Genomic DNA, 19,803 nt, shown 5'->3' with positions numbered 1-19,803 from the left:
TTTCTTACGTTTTTCTTTGTTTTAGCTTTATATAGGTTGGAGTTATGCAGTTAAATGTGTACAAGTTTATGATTACTCAGTTATCTTCGTATACCAATATGCAATCTTTTCTTCTGGTTAATATTCTTTGTTTTGAATTTCATTTCACCTAATATTAATAATACAGGGTGGAGCAAAAGTAGGTTTGCAGCTGTGAGTATGTGAAAGAGAGCTCGTTCTTATAGTATTTAGTAGTTACTATAGCATTTTCTACACAAATAATTGCAGGCCTGCTTTTGCCCACCCTGTACTGCTCCAAATCCTTTCTTTTCAATGGTCTTTCCTTAGGGTGTCCTTTCTGTTCCTTTAGTTTTGCCTCACTGCATCTTTTTTCATTGTGTAAGTGTCTCTTGTCACCAGATATAGCCAAATATAATTGTTTTTAATGCCACCCATGTTATAAAAGAATTTAATCTATTTACATTCATTATGATTATTTATGTATACATAGATGTTACCTATGTATCACCACTTTTTGTTGGTTACCTTGCTTTGCGATGTTTTTGCCTTCTTGTGTTTTCCTGACCGTATCAAATATTCTTTGCTTTCTCTCCCTACAGTGCACTTTCTTAAAAATCTTTTTAAAAAGTTCTCATAAAAATTCACATGCCACAAAAAAGAAAAAACTGTATTTGATCTCAAGCAAATCTTGATTCTCTAAGATTTATTATATTACCTGAATATTAAATTAACTGAATAAACCATTCAGTTTTTTAATGTAGGATGTATGTATCATTCTACATTATGGTTGTAGTGTTTACCTTTGATATTTAAAAATACATATTTAAGCTTTAAATTTTCATTTGTTAACTACAACCTACACTCTAAATCAGAAGAGAATCAATTTTTACGGTTCTTTCTCTTACCCAGCTCCAGAGGCCTGCGTGTTGAACTTGGAAACAATGCTAAGAACTGGGTGTGTTTCTCTGATTGCAGTTAACACTTCGGTCACAGCGTGTCTTGGTGAGTCCTTCCGTGGCACTCAGAGGGCTCATTAAACCTAAGCACTCTTTTATCCTATTTGAGGTGCTTTTTCTATTATTTCTTTGATTATTTCATTCTCCTTGGTTTCTTTTTCCTCTCCTTTTAGAGTCAGTCTCCGAGGGATGTTGGAATTTGTAAAACTCTTCCCTGTTTCTTAAGTTTTCTCTCATCCAAAGCACTCCCTTTGCAAGGCATTCTGAGGAAATTTCCTAGCTCAGTCCTTCGACTCACTAGTTTACATCTGAGCTGTGTAAACTGATACTTTCATTTAAAAATTTAAAGTCAACTCTTCACTTCCTAAGTTCTGTGTTGGATCATTTTTCATGAACAACAGCCTTCCCACATCTCTCTGGATGTCGTCTTCTGATGGCCCTATTACCCCCAGGTTTTTTAATGTTTTTCCTTCTGACTTCTGATTGGACGGCTTTCCTTGCATCACAGGGCAGGTTGTGATTACATACTTATCTCTGGTTGGAGATTCTCCCTTTGCTGCTCTTTTGTTTACAACCACCTGTTTCCAGTAATTAACAGGGACAGACAAGGGGCTTGTCTCCTGGTGGGGGGGGCGGTTTCGGTTAACCCACCTGGCCATTGGCACCTCACTGGGGCGCTGCCCACCTCTCCGAGTCTAGCGCCCACACTCAGAGGTTCGGTTTGTGGGTAAACACAGCTGCTACCCACTACTTAACACCAGGAGAGAAGAAAAATAAAGGCAGAGCTCCAATGCAAAGCCCCAATTAATCACTCTGATAAGCGACCTGATTAGTAATCCTGATGAATTCCCCTTCTATTTCATGTTTCCACTGCCTGTACTTGAATCTTTGTCTTGCTTTCCATTATTATAGATTGAAATCTATCTTTGTTACAGAGTTAATTTATTGTTTGCTTTGATTTTTTTTTTTGTTTTATGAGATTTTGGCAAGGGAGGGAAAACAAACACATTTTAAAACTCAATTTTCAATTTCCAATCATAAGGGATTCACATACTTGGATTAAAAATGACAGTTAACTTTATAGGATAAACTCTTTACATTATCACATCTCACAATGATGCCACTAACAGCAGTAAATTTCAAGACTAAAATGACCAAGGGTCTTCATATAGCCTTTCAACAATACTTTGAACCTTAAGAAATTGAAAGCAACAAATTATGATGCCTCAAAACAAATCTAACCAGTTCTTTTTTGTTCAGCTCAAGGAACTATCTAAGAATCAACCCAGTCTAGTATGTGATAGCTAGCTACAAACACACCATATTTTGCCATGTATAATGTGCTCTCTTGTGTAATGCACACCCACATTTTACTGCTGATTCCCATGTAAAATTTGCACCCTTATTTTTCCCTCAAAAATGGGTCAAAAAAGTGCGCATTATACACTGCTAAATACAATATTAGCTCCTCAGTTGCCAAGCTGCCATTCCAATTACAAGAATCTAGTAAAGCTGTTTAATTTTTTCTAGAATATTCATAATCATTACAGCCAACATCATTCTCCCATCAAAATATCCGAAGAAATTGGCCGGGCTCAGACTTCTGGCCATGATGGAGGTGTAGGTAGACAGGCTGCGCCTTATTGCACAACCACAAGGACAACAACAAATTTAAAAACAAAAACCACCAGAACTGCCAGAAAATTGAACTGTTTGGAAGTGTGACAACAAGGAGTTAAAGCAGAAACACTCACCCAGACTGGCAGGAGGGGCAGAGACGGGCAGCCGGGTGGAGAGGACTCGCAGTGAGGCGGTGGCTGGTGGACCGTGTGGCCCCACATTCATGAGCAGATAACCAGGAAGAGCAACTAGGGAGCAAGACAGACCCAAAACCCAGGGCTCCAGTGGGGAAATAAAGCCTCAAACCTCTGACTGAAAACACCTGATAGGGTCGAGGCACCAGGAGAAACTCCCAGCCTCACAGGAGAGTTCAAGGAGAGACCCACAGGGTCCTGGAGCATACACAAGCCCACCCACCTGGGAATCAGCACCAGAAGGGCCCACTTTGCTTGTGGGGAGCAGGGGAAGTGACTGAAAGCTGGCTGAGAGCCAAGCAAGCATTAATGTTCCCTCTTGGACCCTCCCCCACATACAGCACCACAACTCAGCCACGTGGGTTGCCCCGCCCTGGTGAGCATCTAAGGCTCCACCCCTCACTACATAACAGACGTGCCAAAAAAAAGAACTATGGCCCAAATGAAAGAATAGATCAAAGCTCCAGAAAAAATACAACTAAGTGATAAAGAGATAGCCAACCTATCAGATGCACAGTTCGAAACACTGGCAATCAGAATGCTCACAGAATTGGTTGAGTGTGATTGCAAAAAGAGGAAAAAGTGAAGGGTATAAAAAATGAAGGAAAATGTACAGAGAACCAACAAGTGAAGAGAAGGAAACTGGGACTCAAATCAACAATTTGTACCAGAAGGAAGAAATAAATATTCAACTAGAACAGAATGAAGAAACAAGAATTCATAAAAATGAGGAGAGGCTCAGGAACCTCCAGGACAACTTTAAATGTTCCAACATCCAAATCATAGGGGTGTCAGAAGGAAAAAAGGAAGGGCAAAAAATTGGAAACTTATTTAAAAACATAATGAAGGAGAATTCTCCCAATGTGGCAAAGGAAATAGACTTCCAGGAAGTCCAGGAAGCTCAGAGTCCCAAAGGAATTGGACCCAAGGAAGCACACACTAAGGCAAATCATTATTAAGTTACCCAAGATTAAAGATAAGGAGAGAAGCTTAAAAGCAGCAAGAGAAAAGGAGACAGTCACCCACAAAGGAGTTCCCAGCAGACTGTCAGCTGATTTCTCAAAAGAAACCTTGCAGGCAAGAAGGGGCTGGAAAGAACTATTCCAAGTCATGAAAGACAAGGACCTACATCCAGGATTGCTCTATCCAGCAAAGCTTTCATTTAGAATGGAAGGGCAGATAAAGTACTTCTCAGATAAGGTCAAGTGGAAGGAGTTCATCATCACCAAGCCCTGATTATATGAAATGTTAAAGGGACTTATCAAAGAAAAAAAGAAGATAAAAAATATGAACAATAAAATGACAACAAGCTTACAACTATCAAGAACTGAATCTAAAAAAAGCAAAACCAAAAACTAAGCAAACAACTAGAACAGGAACAGAATCACAGAAATGGAGATCACATGGAGGGTTATAAAGGGGAGGGGAAGGGGATAGCATGGAGGGAAAGGTACAGGGAATAAGTAGTATAGATGGTAGGTACAAAATAGACAGGGGGAGGTTAAGAATAGTATGGGAAATGGAGATGCCAAAGAACTTATGTGTACGACCCATGGACATGAACTAAAGTGGGAGAATGAGGGTGGCAAGGGGGATACAGGGTGGAGGCGATAAAGGGGAGAAAAAAAGGGACAAATGAAATACCTTAATCATTACAATGTTTAAAAAAATAGAAATGGGCTCAGAGGTGTGTGTCCACATGTGTGGGTGGGTGTGCCTGTGTGCATGTGTGTGCATGCATGGGTGTGTGCGATTTGTAAGTGTGTTCATGTGTGGGGGTATACACATGTGCAAGTGAGTATGTGTGTGGGGGTACGTGGGGCATATGCATTAATGTGTGTGTGCACATGAATGCATGTCTGTGAGTGTGCATGTGTGTGCACACATGCATGTATGAGTGTGTGTGTGCATGTATGTCAGGGCAGGGCCTGGACCCTTGGGGCCTGGCATGTAGTGCGCATGCATTAAACACACACTGAAATGAGGTCAACACAACACTGTCCTTCTGAAGGCTCCAGCATCACTCTAGGGTCTTGGGGGCATCACTGAGCAAATTCCCTGCACCTCTGAACTGGCGGTGTATTCTATTCTGCAGTATCATCAACCCTCAAGATCATGGTGTGTTTTTCAACTCCTTGTAACTTTACAGGCTGGTGCAGTAAACACCCTCGCAGGACTGAGCACAGGGTGCAAGTGGGATCATGTGGAGAGGACAGAGGCGAGGGCACAGAGGACGAGGCATAGGTGAGACAAAACTCACAGAAGTGGCCACACCCACCACCACCTCCCTGACTACTGCCCCCTCTGCTCCTTTTCCTCAGGGACATCTCCTCTGTCCTTTCTGCGCGACACTCCAGCACCTGGCACTCCACCACACCATGGCGTTTCCCGCACCGGCCTGGAATGTGTCTCGGAGCTGACAGAGCAGCTGCAGCACCGTCCGGGTGGCGCTGGCCACGTCCGGTCTGTGGGGCCTCACGCGTCCTGCTCACACAAGGAGAAAGCTCTGAGAGGTCTCGACACGTCAGCTCCACGGAAAATAAAAGTAAGTGATTGAGGAAGTCAGGGTGAGGAAAGTAGTGCTGACTGTGCATCAGAATGCTGCGCGTTTGTCAGAGGGGTGCCCTCGAGTTCCCAGGGGACATAGCAAGGACAGTGCCGTGAGCCTGCAGACGCAAACCAGTGAGCGGGGTTGTGCCCAGCAGGAAGGCGCCACGGGCAGGGAGCCCAGCTGTGGCGGGAGAACGCAGCCTGGGAGACGTGGCATCCCTGGGCCTGTTCTGTCAGCGGGAAGTGCTGCTCTCTGCCTCCCGACGCTTCTGCTGCTGCAACGCACTGAGAGCAGGCCCATGATGAAAATGAGCGCCTTCCCAATCCCCCTGGAGAAACAGAAGCGATTCCCTTGTGGGGGTGAAGGCGTCAAGCTAGGAACCCGACGCATATGCCCGGGAAGGCGGTTCGGTAGAGTGGGAAGACGTGAAAGGCCCTGATGGCCCCGAAGAGGAGCCAGTGGCCAGGCGGTAACCTCACAGGTACGGGGGACCCCTATGGCCAAGGGGGAGTCCAGGGCCCGGGACACTAGTTTCTGGAACGTCCTATATGGATGTGTAGTTTTAGAAGAAGCAATTATTAAGTGCTATACTAAACAATGACCAGGAAGACAGATTTAAAAAAATGTCCTAGGGCACTTGTCCAGCAGAAAGCAAAAATTAAGGTCAGGTCTACGTCAGCCAGGAACAGCCTTTGGGGCCCCAGATCCATTGGCTGGGCTCTGCTGAGGGCTTGGCTCCAGTTCCCCTTAGCAAGTGTAAAAACACTCGAGCACCACCACCCTGGGATCCCGTTCAACCAATTTAGATAGCCGTGGCCTTTCAACACACGTCCAAGTCCTCTGGCTCTGTCCCAGTGTCATCTCCCCCAGCGCAGCCCGAGCCGGGTGAGAAAGTACACAGCGCGGCGAGCCAGGAGTTAACCGGCCGCTCCCCGCACGGAGAGGCCCGCTTCTCCTCCCCGATGCGGAGGCTGTGCTCCGTCAGGAAGTGCCGACCACTGCACGGCCCCTGCCACACTCCGTCCATGGCTCTGAGGACCGAGCTAGTGAGCATCCCACCGTCTACTCCCAAGCGTCTCTCTTGAGGAGCTTTAGGCACTTTCACTTTTCTCCTCCAGCCCAACCCCCAGGGAAAGGAATGGCAACGACCTACGAAAACTTCCATTTCACAGATGAGAAGACAACAACAAGGAGTTCGAATGCAGAGAGGCCGAGTGTCTGGGGGCTGCACACGGCATCCTTGCAGTCAGGTCTGCGGCCGAGGCAGACGGCGTGTTTTGTGGGGGCGGCTGCCAGCAGCGGCTGAGCATGCAGGGCGGCCACCGGGCGTCCAGTGGACCCGCCTGCCTTACCTGCGTCCTGCTCAGTGACGTCACGTTCCTCTGCCAGGGTCGCCGTTCCTTGCCACCCCTCCCACAGAAACCCACAGGTGGAGACGTCCAAACCAGTTCCACACGGCAAGTGGCTCTCTCCCACACCAGCAAGCGGTCCCCCTGTCCCTTCGGTGGGGCCATGACGGCCTCTTCAAACCCATCTACCACCCGTTTCGTGGTCTATGTTGTCTTGGTTCCTCTTCTGCCTTTTTGTATAGCCAATGAGTTCCTAAAATTCACAGGTATTCAGCATCATTATTCTTACCTCATTTATTTGATGTGGAGGGGGTCATCCAGCGAGAACAGAAAACCGACCAGACAAACGCCACAAGAGCTACAGCCCTTGAATATGGGGAGATGGTAACGGAATAACTATAACGTACCCAGAACTGTGAAAACGCACCCACTGAAACTTAAAGAGCCAGTCTTCCCTCTGAAATAAGTCTTAACAAAAGATTCTGGAGGGAGAAAGCTGTACTTGGTCGACAGACATCCCACGGCCTGGGTACAGAACATGAAAAGACGGAAGCAGGCGGCGGCCTCCGCAGCCCCCAGCCCCCAGCCCGCAGGGCTGCCGCCAAGGACTCGGCCCTGTCCGGGTTCTGCGGAACTCGGGACACACCACCAGCTCGGATGGCCGAGCAGCCCATAGTCAGGAGCAGGATCCGGGGAGGCCGCACCTTCCCCTGCGAGGCTGCATGCCCCAGGCAAACAGGGAGACGGGGCGGAGCCGACATCTGTCTCACACAACGGCTGGGCTGCCAGGAGAAGCGACCTTGAGAACACTGGCCTCGCGGACCGCCCTCCGAACTCACTGGGTCCCTGCTGCATGGGCTGCAGGAAGCGGGTGGCGAACCCAGCCTGCCCTGCCCACGACTCCTGCACCACCGCCTTTGGGAAAGATCACACTTGTGTTCAGAGCAAAAAATAAAACCGAACAAAGAGCTTCACGAACTTCCCTTCAGATGCAGCTGGCAACACGAACACAGAAGCGCGGAAGACAGGTCACTGCTCTTGAGCTGCCCTCGGCCTTTCCCGGGTCGATGGGACGAGACCGCCAGCGAGCGCACTGAGTGGGGCCAGGGGTTTGGGGGCCGGGGGGCCGGGGGCCGCGGGCCGGGAGCGGAACGGCAGACACAGCTGTGAGATCATCAGAAGGAAGCAGGTCATTCAATAAAACCAGTCTCGGCTCCAGAACCCAGTTAGGGGAAGAAAAGGAATATGATGACGCCTGCACCGTTACCGATGAGTAGTAACAAACCCTGTGTGTTAAGAGCTGAAATTTTCCTTCCTGGATTCTATCAATTTCCAAATGAAATTTCAAAATCGAGAGAAAAACACGTATGTATGTACGTATGCGTAAAATCTGTTGGTTGACTGAAGACCTGGAAATTTCTAAAATGAACATCGGTCAGAGCTGGGACGTGACTGAACTGTAACCAATGCTTTAACCCGGCACAAGGCCAGGTGCCCCCGAGCCTCCACACCAGGGTCGGACACAGGACGAAAGCTGTCCGGGCACCAGGACGGGAGGGCTCTGTCAGGTGGGGTCTGGAGACAGAAGGCGAGGGGCGCGGGGGCGAGGAACCAGAACATTTCAATGAACGCACGCGGGGTGCCAAAAAACCGGCTGGGCAGCGACCCCAGTCCCCACCCAGGGACTCTGCAGCTCACACGGGTGGGACGCGATGGGGAAAAGCGACCCCTCGTGTGCGCCGCAGGAAGGTGGGGCCGCACAGAGAGAAGCAACCCGTGTGTGACTTGGGCTGTTTTTAAAGACCTGGGGGGAAAGGCTTTATTGAAAGGTGTGTTGGGGGGGTGAGGGAGTGAGAATGTAATTATAATTAAAGTCAGTCGTCCAAAAATGTCAGCTACGGGCCAGGCGATCTGGAAGCACTGCACCTGAGGTGCATTACCCGACCCCGCACAAGGGTTCAACGATGGATGGACCACTATTAACCCGTCTACAGGTAAGCAAACCGAGACGCAGGAATGAGGCCTCACCTGGAATCGTCCACAGTGGCTGGGCTTCGAAACAAGGCACCTGGAGGGAGGGAAGTTCTTTGAAAGGGTCATTCGTCTACCCAGGACCCTGCTGTCTTGCACAAAACCCAGAAAACTAAGTGATGGAGCGAGACAAGGGAGAGGAACCAATTAAACACCCAAGAGGAAGATTTACACGAGCTTCAACAAGAACGTCCCGAACGAAGGGATGCGTGGGAAGGAGAGAGCTCACGGGGCAGCACACCTCAGAACGCCCTTCACGGGGGCACAGGGGCATGGGGGCACCCGGCCTCACTGGGCGGCGGGACCAAGGCCCTTCAGGCTCCGAAGGGGCGGCGGAGAAACGCACCCCAGGCCCCGAGGAGTCGCACCGGCTTTGCTCAGGGGAGAAACCGTGTACAGACAAGCCTGCCCCTCGAGTCAGGCCCACGCCGGTGCCGACACCAGCACCGCCGCCACCACGTTCCGGCACGCAGCTCGGCACACGCTTCGCTGCACTCCGTGAATGCCCAAGGGGTGGGCGAATTAGGGAGAACGGGAGAGTGGGACCAGGGCCAGCTGTGGAAGGTTCCAGAAGGTCTGGAACGCTGCGGGTGGGACTCTGACTCGGAAGGCAGCCCAGAAGATAGATGTCACGGAAGGAGAGCGCGCGTCCAGGGCCGGCCCAGGTGCGACTCAGAAGTGCTCGCTGTTTTCGGTTGTCGGGATATGAGCGCTCTCTGCGTCACCCTGCTCAGCGGCGCTAAGGAACGCCTTCTCCACCAACCACCGGTGTCTTACACCTGGAGGGTGCTCAACACTTCCTGTGTCCAGCCCCATCACAGAATACTGAGCACCAGACACGTTCAAGGCCAACAGAGTTCTCAAGCCCCACATTTTGATTCCATGGGCTTTCTCAATATGTCCCATGACTACGATGCTATGGTCCCTGAGGAGCAAAGAGTCACCAGAAGCCACAGGGTTATACAGGGGCGGGCAAAGCAGGGTTACAGTTGTGAGTATGCAAAACACAGTTTATCCTTGTATTATTTATTCATTATTGTAATAATTACTGTGTTACTTGTAAACCTACAAGTAATTACTTGTTAGCCCACCCCTGTGTTAAAATATTTAACCTGAAGAACCAGTCTTTCAAAATTTTACATGGAAAATTATTCTACTGCAAGAAGTCTCACATTTTATCCCTTTTGTAGTCGAAATGACAAAACCAAGTATTTTTAAAGAAAATCAGAAGTTATCAACCAAGGTTGATTTTAAATAGTAGCACGACGCAAGGCAAAGGTCGCTGCAAGACAGACTGACAGAGTCCAGCTGTCCTAGACACAGCGGCCTGCAGCCGCACCTGGGAAGATCAGCTAATAAAAGATGAGGTAAAAATAAGAGGACCTCGAGCACTATTAAAACGGCTTCGGGTCTGAGCTTCAACTCTATCACATTAAAAACAGGTCATGGTTTGAATGCGCTTTCAAGAACAACAGGGGAAGGGCGATGTCACAAAGTAATTAAAGAAGAGAGGAGAGAACTTTCTTCTACGTCATTAACTCACCGACAGGCTACCGAACGCAGAGCGCTCACCATTTTCCCCTGCCATTCGAGAGCACAGCAGGTTCGCTGGAAGGGCCATTTTCTTTGTTAACCCATTTGCACGGGTGAAGACCCTGGCTGACATGAAACACGGCCCCAAAAGCCCGGACAGACAGCGCAATGACAGACTGAGAGATGGATGGTTTGGGGAACAGCCTAGCCAATAAATGTGCTCGGCCAGCAAAGAACCCACTGGCTGAGATTTATTACTGGAACAAATAAAACTCTAAAAAGATTCGATACAACGAAACCTGCAGCATAAATACAAACTAGTCTAAAATAGGGTCTGTTGCCCTGCATCATGTATAGCTTATTTTTCTATAATTAAATTCTCTACGTATTTTTCATTCAAGAATAAATTTTGAACAAGTAAAACCAAAGAAGCAGAGTTTCTGAAATGGCACCAATAGTGTAGCTCTTTAATTCACACAAAAGAGGACGTTTATATTATTTGGAACTCGCCAAAAACCTCTGAAACAAACATAAAGAGAAGGAAGTGTTTCTAGGAAGTGTATTATCAAGAGAAAAGGTACAAATGAATCCCCCATAACAAATCACTGTTTTAATGACATGTAACACATTCGTGCCAAATTAGGAACAGGTAAAGCCAGACGTAGAAAGGACTTAAAGTGTCCTACCTCCAAGCTCTTTGACGTTCAGGACGGCATTCTGGAATGGCACGGCTTTGATGCTGAAGCCTGCAGTCAGAGCACAAGGAGAGGGAGAGTCAGTGACAACCCTACAAAGCGCAGATGTTCGGACCCTCTTGTTCAGGCAGACAGACCACGAGTTACTTCTCTGAGCTGACATTTGTCCCAGAAACACAGAGTTTCCAAGATGTATTGATGATCTGATTTTATCTGCAACTGGTTTTCAAAACACAGCTGTGTTTTACAGCAAAATACAACCCTTTGCTTCAAAATGTTGTCTTATTCTTTAATTAAATATATAATGCCTCTTTGAGAATTTTATTATTAATTATAAGAAAGACACTTGGAAATACGGAGAAACTTCAAAGAAAATACTAGATCTACTGGGACCTTTGCATCGAACAAATTCCTAACATTAATTCTCTCTCACAAGTAACTCAGCAACCCTAGAGACTAAGGTATCTAAATATAACCATCTTATGTTGGAATTGCATCGCATTCATGCTAGTTTTCTTTTAAGGACGTGGTTAGTGTCATGCATACATTTTTCTTAAAAGTAGAATCATAACTATTTATGCAAGACAATTACTATATAATGCATGTAATAAATGACTTCCATTATAAAATACATTCAGAGTGCAGTTTTATGATTAACAATGTATTTAGGACTTGTATTCAGCACTTAAGTCAACTCAGCTGTGACACATGTGAGCATGTGCACACCCACACACGACACACACACGCACATGGAAGCCAGTGTCCACACCTGGAACTCACAGATCTGGGCCAGCTGGCGGTCTGGGGGGTCTAACAGGACCAGGGATGCTTCCCCACACACAAGCACCCGCGGGCGCCAGGGAAGCAGGGAGACGTCGGGGGGACCGCAGGGCAGCCGTGCTTTCACCAGCCGCGCTTCACCGCACAACAGCGACATTCAGAGCCTAAAAACCAGTGAAGCTGGTTAGGGGAAACACACACACACAGGCCAACGAACGCACTGACGCATTCTCTCCACTGTCTGTAAATAATCCAGCACCAGGAGCCACACGGAGGGCTCCCAGGCCTGCAGCGTGTTGCCCTCGGATGAACAGAATGGGAACCACAGCGTGGGGTCAGGAAGTGCTTTCTGATGGTATTAATGACACCAAGAACTGAAGTGGGAGGGGCATGTCCACCAACGCCGCCATGACAGCCCCAATAACTGCCGCCACCCCCCCTCCGCCGCCCCCAGGCACAGGCAGCAGCCCTGCTGCTGCAGCATGTCAGTGGGCTGGCGGGCCGGCAGCATCGTCCCAGCGGTGCTGGCCCCAGCTCCTCCACTCACCAGTCTAAGATCCGGGCCTTGGTCTTGAACCCCTCGTCCGCACACTTGGTGGACTAGGTTAGCTCCCTGTGGTTTTACCTAACACCGGGATTCCACAATTTTTATTAAACAAGAAGAAAATACCAGTAACAAGCGAGTCCATCATCAACTCACTTTTTCCTGGCCCAACTCCCCACGCCAGCAAGGGGGAAGCCTCCCCTAAGAATTAATGCCACACATTTTAATCAGTAGGTGACTTAGTGCTCTTTGGGGAAATACTTGTTTGCACAGACTTTCAGTTTTTGTCTTTTCATCCTTAAATCCAACAAAACCCGTGATATAGGAGACGTAGATTTGGAATTTTTAAGGCAGAGAAAGCATTTTTGGATTTGCAACAAAATTAGTTTTAGGCGGGAGGCTAGTCTATTTTTAGTCTGTGTGTGGAACACGTGAATATTTCACTTGGACCAACAGACCAGCCACCCTCCCCCCACCCCCACCCCTCCCGCCACACGCATGTGCACATAGGTCATAGGCGTGTGCTTCTGCGGTCCTGGGGTGCTCTGCAAGCCAGCGAAGGGAGGGCCAGTCCCGGGTCTGGTGGCCTCGATCTGGACCGAGGGCATGATTTATGGCCATTCTGTGGCATTTGGACGATGGCCCAGTGAAATCCCTCTGAACATGATTTCAATATCATAAGAGGAAATTTAATCCAGTAGCATTTATAAAACAACAGTCCCGTAGCAGACACCAAAATGTCACTTTCTAATCTTTCTCTTACTTGACCTAACACTATGCAGCTAATAGTGAAGTTGTTACAATGCCTCAAATTTTCCTGAAATTTTTCTGTATTTCTTTCAAATCGTCATGATCCTTTCTAACTAAACAATGCTACTTGACCAGTTTGCAAGTGCAGTAATATATCCCTAAACGATATTTTCAACCTTTTTCAATTCCAAGTGCTGCCTTTTCTTTAGGTGGTTTTCCACGTTACGTTGATATATGACTGAAGCGTTTAGGCCCGGTTCCTCTGGTTTAAAAAGGAAAAAGAGGGAATATTTGTGTAATCCACGGGTTAACAAGCCCTTTTATCAACAAACTCCAGGGCCGGTACCGCCCAGGAACGCGCTCTGCACAGAGTTCACTTCTGTTTCCAGACCGAGATGCAAGCTGCCCGTGGACTCTCCCCTCCCCGCAGGCCCTGCTGGCTCTCTGGAGGATTTCTGGGCTCTTTGAGTTTTGACAATTTAAGTACCTTTTTAAAATGATGTCAAAGGGAAAAGACGGCTGAAGTTTACAATCCAATAAAGTTTAGATTCCCTGTCCTTCTGAAGAAAAGGCAGACCTTCTCTCCTGGCTGCCATCAGACGGATGTGCCCTTTGGGGGGTGTTTTCGTGTTAAGAAATCAGTTTCCAGGGTAGATTCTCTTCTCAACGGCTCCAAACTCTTCCAACAAATACGGCGTTTCTAATTGGCTTGGTATCACCGTAACATTATAGATATGTCATTTTAAAGAGTGAAATGTCATATAATTTGGCAATAGCAACAAAGCATATTATTGTTTTGACATGTTCTTTTATAGTTTTGATTCAAAACTCTACTCCTACATGCTTGAATTTTGCAAATAATGTAAATTTAACTTTCTTCTATTGAAGACCAGAAAGATTATAGATTGGACAATAAATTCAATTGAAGTACCACAATTTAATTAACAAACTCCCTTGCTATAGGACGTTTAAATTACTTCAAAGTTTTAGTAATATAAAATGTTGCAAGTAATGCAAAGAGTGTGCATAGTTTCTTTGAAATTACATGTTCAAAGCCAATTCTCAGGGGCCCAATTATTGTAGCAGGTCAACAATGTGGCTGTTGTGGTAACCTCTGCCTTCCATGAAGAGCAGCTTTCCAGGAAAAGGGACCCTCACCAGTCACCACGCCAGCAGTGAGGCATGCCCCCACAGCCCCAGGAGCCCTGGGGCATGCCATAAAGAAACACAAGTGGGTAAATTCAGGTATCAAATTAACACTTTCTTGTCTATTCTGAGTTTTGGGCAACATTAAACCTTTTCCATTTATGTGTCTGCCATTCATTCTTTTTATGAGTTATCTTTCTGTGGACTTCACTAGTTTATCAATCCGATTCTAGATACCCTTTGTGCATATGACTGAATTCTCCAGGTGGGCTGACCATCAGCTCTCATCTGATGCAAACATTTCTCAACAGCATTTGTCTTGGGTCTAGCCTTCCAGTAGCTCCACCTTCGTGTGCAGTTATGCTCCGTGATCTTTGCCTTTCTAGTTATTCTGCTCAGGCCCCTGTGCTTCTTTTCTCACCTTCCACACTGAGTGCTCCACATGGGTGTGGCTTTCTGACATCCTCATATCTTCTCCTAGTTACCTTTTCGTGACATTCGTCCTTGTCATTCCACCTCCTTTGTTCTCCTCCAGTCCAACCCCCCCCCCACACACACACACACACGCACAGGCTCCTGCTCTGACACCGAAAGAACCCAGAAGTCTATCTGAGCATGCTGGCAATACCTGTGGGATCTCCGGCGCCTGCCTGGGCCTCCCTGCCGCCCACCCTCCGCGCACCTCTCCGCCATCCCTGATGTCTCTGCAACTTCTCACCCTCCGTCTACAGCTACGGCGCACGCACAACAAACAAGCATTCACCCTCCTTCTCTCCTCCGTCCCAATTCTGCCCTGCCATTGTCACACACAATGAACAGTGCCTCCTTCAAGGAATGAGTTTCGGGCAGAAGGCTCGTCCATTTTTGTCTTTGTGCAGAACACGTGTATATGGCACTAGGCCCTGCAGACCAGCCTCCCAGTGACCCCGACACACATCCATTTACGTTGTCGAGTTCACTGGCATGAAGTTCTTCATACATTCTATTATCCTTTTAATGTTCACAGGATTTATATCAACGTAACCTCTCCTCAATCCTGATATTGTTAATCAGTGCCTTCTTTGTTTCCTATCAATTTGGCTAGACTTTTATGATTTTATCGATCTTCTCAAAGAACCAGCTTTTCATTCGAATAATTTTTTCTATTATTTTTCTATTTCACTGACTTCTACTTTCATCTTCATTGTGTTTTCCTTCTTACTTCAGGTGAAATCCATTCCCCTCTCTTCGCTCCTTACGGCGACCACGGACCAAGACCCTTCTTTTCACACGTCGGTGTGCGGTGCTGCACGACTTCCCCCAAGCCTCACTATGGAAACATCCGACACGTTCCATACATGGTACTTCCACTCAGCGCAAAATGCGCTGTAACTTCCCTTTGGGCGTCATCTTTGGTCCGTGGCTTATTGAGAAGTAATTTAGTTTCCAAATATTTGAGGATTTTTCTGGAGATCTTGTTAGTGATTTCTAGTTCAATTCCACTGTGGACTGAGCACATATTTAGTATTAATTAAATTCTTTTAAACTTAATGAGACTTGTTTTATGCTCTGTTATGTTCCATACGCACACTTGAGAAGAATGTCCTCTACGTTGTAGGTGGAATGTTCTAGAAATGTTAATTAGGTCGACGTGACTGATTTTCTTCCTACATGTTCTATCAGTAATTGATAGCAAATATTGAAATCTCTGACTATTAATTGTGGATTTCTCTATTTCCCTCTTGAGTTCTGTCATTTTTTGTGGTTTGAAGCTGTTATTAGCCATGTAAATGTTGAGCACTATTATGCTCTCTTGATTAAATGGTGCCTTCATCACAATAAATAGAGTGCCTTATCCCCAGTGTCTGTCTTTGCTCTAAAATTACATTGTCTGGTATTAATATAGTCAGTCCGACTTTCTTTGGGCAACTATTAGCACAACATACCATTTCCCATCCTTTTACTTTTGACCTGTCTTTATATTTAAACTTTGTTCTCTTAGGTCAGCATACAGTTGGGTCTTGTTTTCTGTATAGAAGCATATCAATATCAGCTTCTTCATGGAAGAATCTAGACCATCTACATTTAGTTGAATTACTGATGGTTAGGTGTGCATCTCCCACCTTGCTACTTTGTTTCTACCTGTCCCATCTACTCTTGGTCCTTTTTGGGTTTTTTTTTCTGCCTTTTGATTAAATATTTTTGACAATTCCATCCTATCACACTTGCTGCCTCACTGGTACTATTATTTTTGTGGTTTATAGCACACCTTTAACTTATCACAGTCTACCTTCACTCCACCTATGTCACTGCACAAATAAGAACTGTGGAATAGTGAGCTTCCCTTTTCCCACTGTGACTTTTATGCTCCTGTTTTTATGCATTTCACTTTGATATGCCATAAGCCTTGCAATATTTTGTTATTGCTGTTTAAACAATTATCTTTTACAGAGACAGTAAAAATGATGGTTAAAAAAAAGAGGGACAGTAAGAACTGAATCTCACATAGTCACCCATGTAGTCACCATTACTGGTGGTTTCCATTCCTTTGTACAGAACCCAATTTCCAGCTAGAAATGTTTTTTTCTGCCTGAAAGGCTTCCTTTAATGTTTCTTATGCTTCTGGTTTGCCAGCAATAGATTGTTTTAGCTTTTTGTGTGTCTTTCTTTTTTGAGAGATATTTTTGCTGGGTATCATAAGTTGATCATTTTTTTGCTTCATTACTTTCTAGATGCTTCTTCTCGCTTGTATCGTTTCCAGTGAGAAATCTGAAGTCACCCTCATCTTTTCTCCTCTATAACATCTTTTATTTGCTTTTAAGATTTTCTCCTTGTATACTCAGGGTTCTCTGGAGAAACAGAACGAACAGCGTGTGTGTGAATGCAGAGAGAACTTATTTTAGGAAACCGACTCTCACGATCGTAGAGGCTATCAATTCCAAAACTGCAGGCTGGAGAACCAGGAAGACACCGGTGCTGCACTTCAAGGCTAAAGGCCAATCGGGGCAGAATTCCTTCCTGCTCTGGGGACATCAGACTTTGGTTCTATTCGGGCTTTCAGCTGCCTGGGTAAGGCCCACCCATGTTCTAGAGAGAGCAAGTTCCTTTCCTCAAAATCCACTGATTCATATATTAATTTCATCCAAAAACACTCTCACAGAAACATCTGGAAATACGTTCGACCCCATGTCCAGGCACTGTGGCCCTGGCAAAGCTGGCCCATACGTTAACCACCACATCTTGGTCACCGGTGTGGAGTGATGTCCTGCTAACGTGCTTCATTCCGTTCCTGTCTCTCATGCTTAGGGATCAGTGAGCTTCTCAGATCCAAGTTTGCGGTTTTCTTCGAGTTTAAAAATGTTTCAAATCTTTTCCCGTCCCGTTCTCTTCCCCTCACGTTCGCAGACCCCACTCAGCCGTATGCCGGGTGCCCTGAAGTTGCCCCACAGCTCGCTGCTGTTCTTTGCATGTTTTCCTCTGTCTCTTTGTTTTTACTTTGGATAATCGCTAATGTCGATGCGACCAGGGTTAGTCATCTTTTCCTCTGCAAGGTCTCATCTGCCATTCATCCCATTTGCTGCATATTTCATTTCAGATATTGTAGTATTTGCCGATAGAAATTTCATAAGGACCTGGCTGGCGTAGCTCAGTGGATTGAGCACGGGCTGCGAACCAAAGTATTGCAGGTTCGATTCCCAGTCAGGGTACATTCCTGGGTTGTGGGCCATGACCCCCAGAAACCACACATTGATGTTTCTCTCTCTCTCTTTCTCCCTCCCTTCCCTCTCTAAAAAATAAATAAATAAATACATAAATAAAAATCTTCAAAAAAGAAATTTCATAACGAATTTTTTTTCTTTCAACATCTTCCATATCTCTACTTAGGTTTCAAACAGAATTCAGTTTAACAACAGTTTGAATCCCCTTCTTTGCTAATTCTAATACCTGTGTCAGTTCTGAGTCGGTTTTCACCGATCGGTTATTCTTCTCGTTATGAATCATGTTTTCTGGCCTCTTTGGAGGTCTGATCGTTTTTCCCTGAAAGTCGGACATGGAGAATTCCACCTTGTTGAGTGCTAGGAAATTCTGTTTTCTGTAAACCGCACCCAGCTTTGTTTTGGGGATGCGCTGAAGCTACTAGGAAACTTGGAGACTTCGGTCTTAACGTGAATGACTCCGTGGGTCGGGAGAAGAGCTCGGCTGAGGGCCGACCCCTGAGGCAAGGCCCCCCGGAAACCGGACCCCGTTCCTCGGACCCCGAGACTGCTCCGGTCCAGCTGGTGGGAGCGGGTGCTCTCCCGCCGCCCCTGCAGCGAGCGCCTCCCCCGGCCTCCAGTCTCCTCAGGTGCCTGCCGGGAATGCCCTGCTCAGCACTCGGGGGAGACGCTCCGAGGACCCCGGGGGCTCCCCCGCGGGGAGCTCGCTCCTCTCCGGCCCCGAGTCCCCTGAACTCCGGCCGCCCCGGCCCCGCTCTCAGCTCCCCCTCCCCCACCCCGGGGTCAGGGCAAGGAGCCCGCCCAGCCCCCCTGCGACCCCCCCCCCCCGGGGCTGTGCCGCGGCCCGAGGACTCGCCCACCGCCCACCGCGGTGTCATCCGTCCGGGTGACTGACCCGGTTCGCAAGACGTAGTGTTGCTGAAGGGGAGGGGGTTGCGCGGGCGGGCGGGACTGTAGCGTGTGCCTCACGCGTCCAGTCCCGTGTAGCGCGCCTCGCACCCGGCGCTGGGGGTCCCCGCCCGGAGTCCGGTCCCCTCCCCGTGTGACCCCCCACCGCTACCCGCCCCGCCCCCGCCCCCGCCCCCGCGGGGAACAGGGCGCCGGGGGAGGACCGTCCTCCCACGCCCGTGTGGCTCCCCTCCTCTCCCCCCCTTCCCTCTCTCCACACACACACGCGCACACGCGCACACGCACACACGTACACACGCACCCTGACGAGCGCGCGCTGGCTCCCCTCGCCGCTCGGGGCGGCTGGCCTGGCGGCTCGACGCTCGTTTCCTCGGAAACTCTTTCGTGTCTTCTGTCCGGTTTTTCCCTCAGTTACTTCCGCGGCAGAGGGAGCCGGCTCTCAGCGCGGTGTCCTGACTGACTGGCGACCGCGTCGGCGTGGCGTCGGCGTCAGCGTCAGCAACAGCGTCTACGTCCGCCTCAGCGTCAGCATCTACGTCCGCCTCAGCGTCGGCGTCGGCCTCAGCGTTGGCGTCGGCCTCTGCGTAGGCGTCGGCCTCTGCGTCGGCGTCGGCCTCTGCGTCAGAGTCCTCCATTGGGCCGGCAGCCCCGCCCTCTCCGCGTCTGCGGCCCCGCCCTCTCCTCATCTGCGGCCCCGCCCCCTCGGCATCCGCGGCCCCGCCCTCTCCTCATCTGCGGCCCCGCCCTCTCCTCATCTGTGGCCCCGCCCTCTCCTCATCTGCAGCCCCGCCCCCCTCGGCATCCGCGGCCCCGCCCCCTCGGCATCCGCGGCCCCGCCCTCCCCCCCAACCGCCGCCCCCGCACCTCTGTCTGCCAGCCTGCCCGCGCACGGCACCTTCCCTTGTAAAACTCAGCCCTGGACACGACTGTCCCTCTTTCCCGTCTGCCCTCCCGAAAGAGCAATGCATGTGCGATCTTAGTCGAGGGCCCAGAGAGGGAGAAGGGCAGCCTCCGCCTGCCCCGCCCCCCCCGCCCCCCCCGCCCATCGGG

The 19,803-nt window shown here is 48.4% G+C and overlaps 1 protein-coding gene across 1 annotated transcript in view; it reads right to left on the bottom strand.

Moving 5' to 3' along the window:
- ARL15 (ADP ribosylation factor like GTPase 15) overlaps window positions 1-19,803 on the bottom strand; it is a 281,488-nt gene that overhangs the window by 168,012 nt on the left and 93,673 nt on the right. Inside the window, exon 3 of the mRNA XM_028519713.2 lies at window positions 10,921-10,980. Coding sequence (XP_028375514.1) covers window positions 10,921-10,980 — 60 coding nt within the window. The remainder of the gene's footprint in view (window positions 1-10,920; window positions 10,981-19,803) is intronic.

Source organism: Phyllostomus discolor, chromosome 3 (genome assembly GCF_004126475.2).
Source record: "Phyllostomus discolor isolate MPI-MPIP mPhyDis1 chromosome 3, mPhyDis1.pri.v3, whole genome shotgun sequence".
Lineage (NCBI taxonomy): Eukaryota > Metazoa > Chordata > Mammalia > Chiroptera > Phyllostomidae > Phyllostomus > Phyllostomus discolor.
The sequence above is the reverse complement of the archived record's forward strand: the minus strand, read 5'-3'. Positions and strand labels throughout refer to the sequence as shown.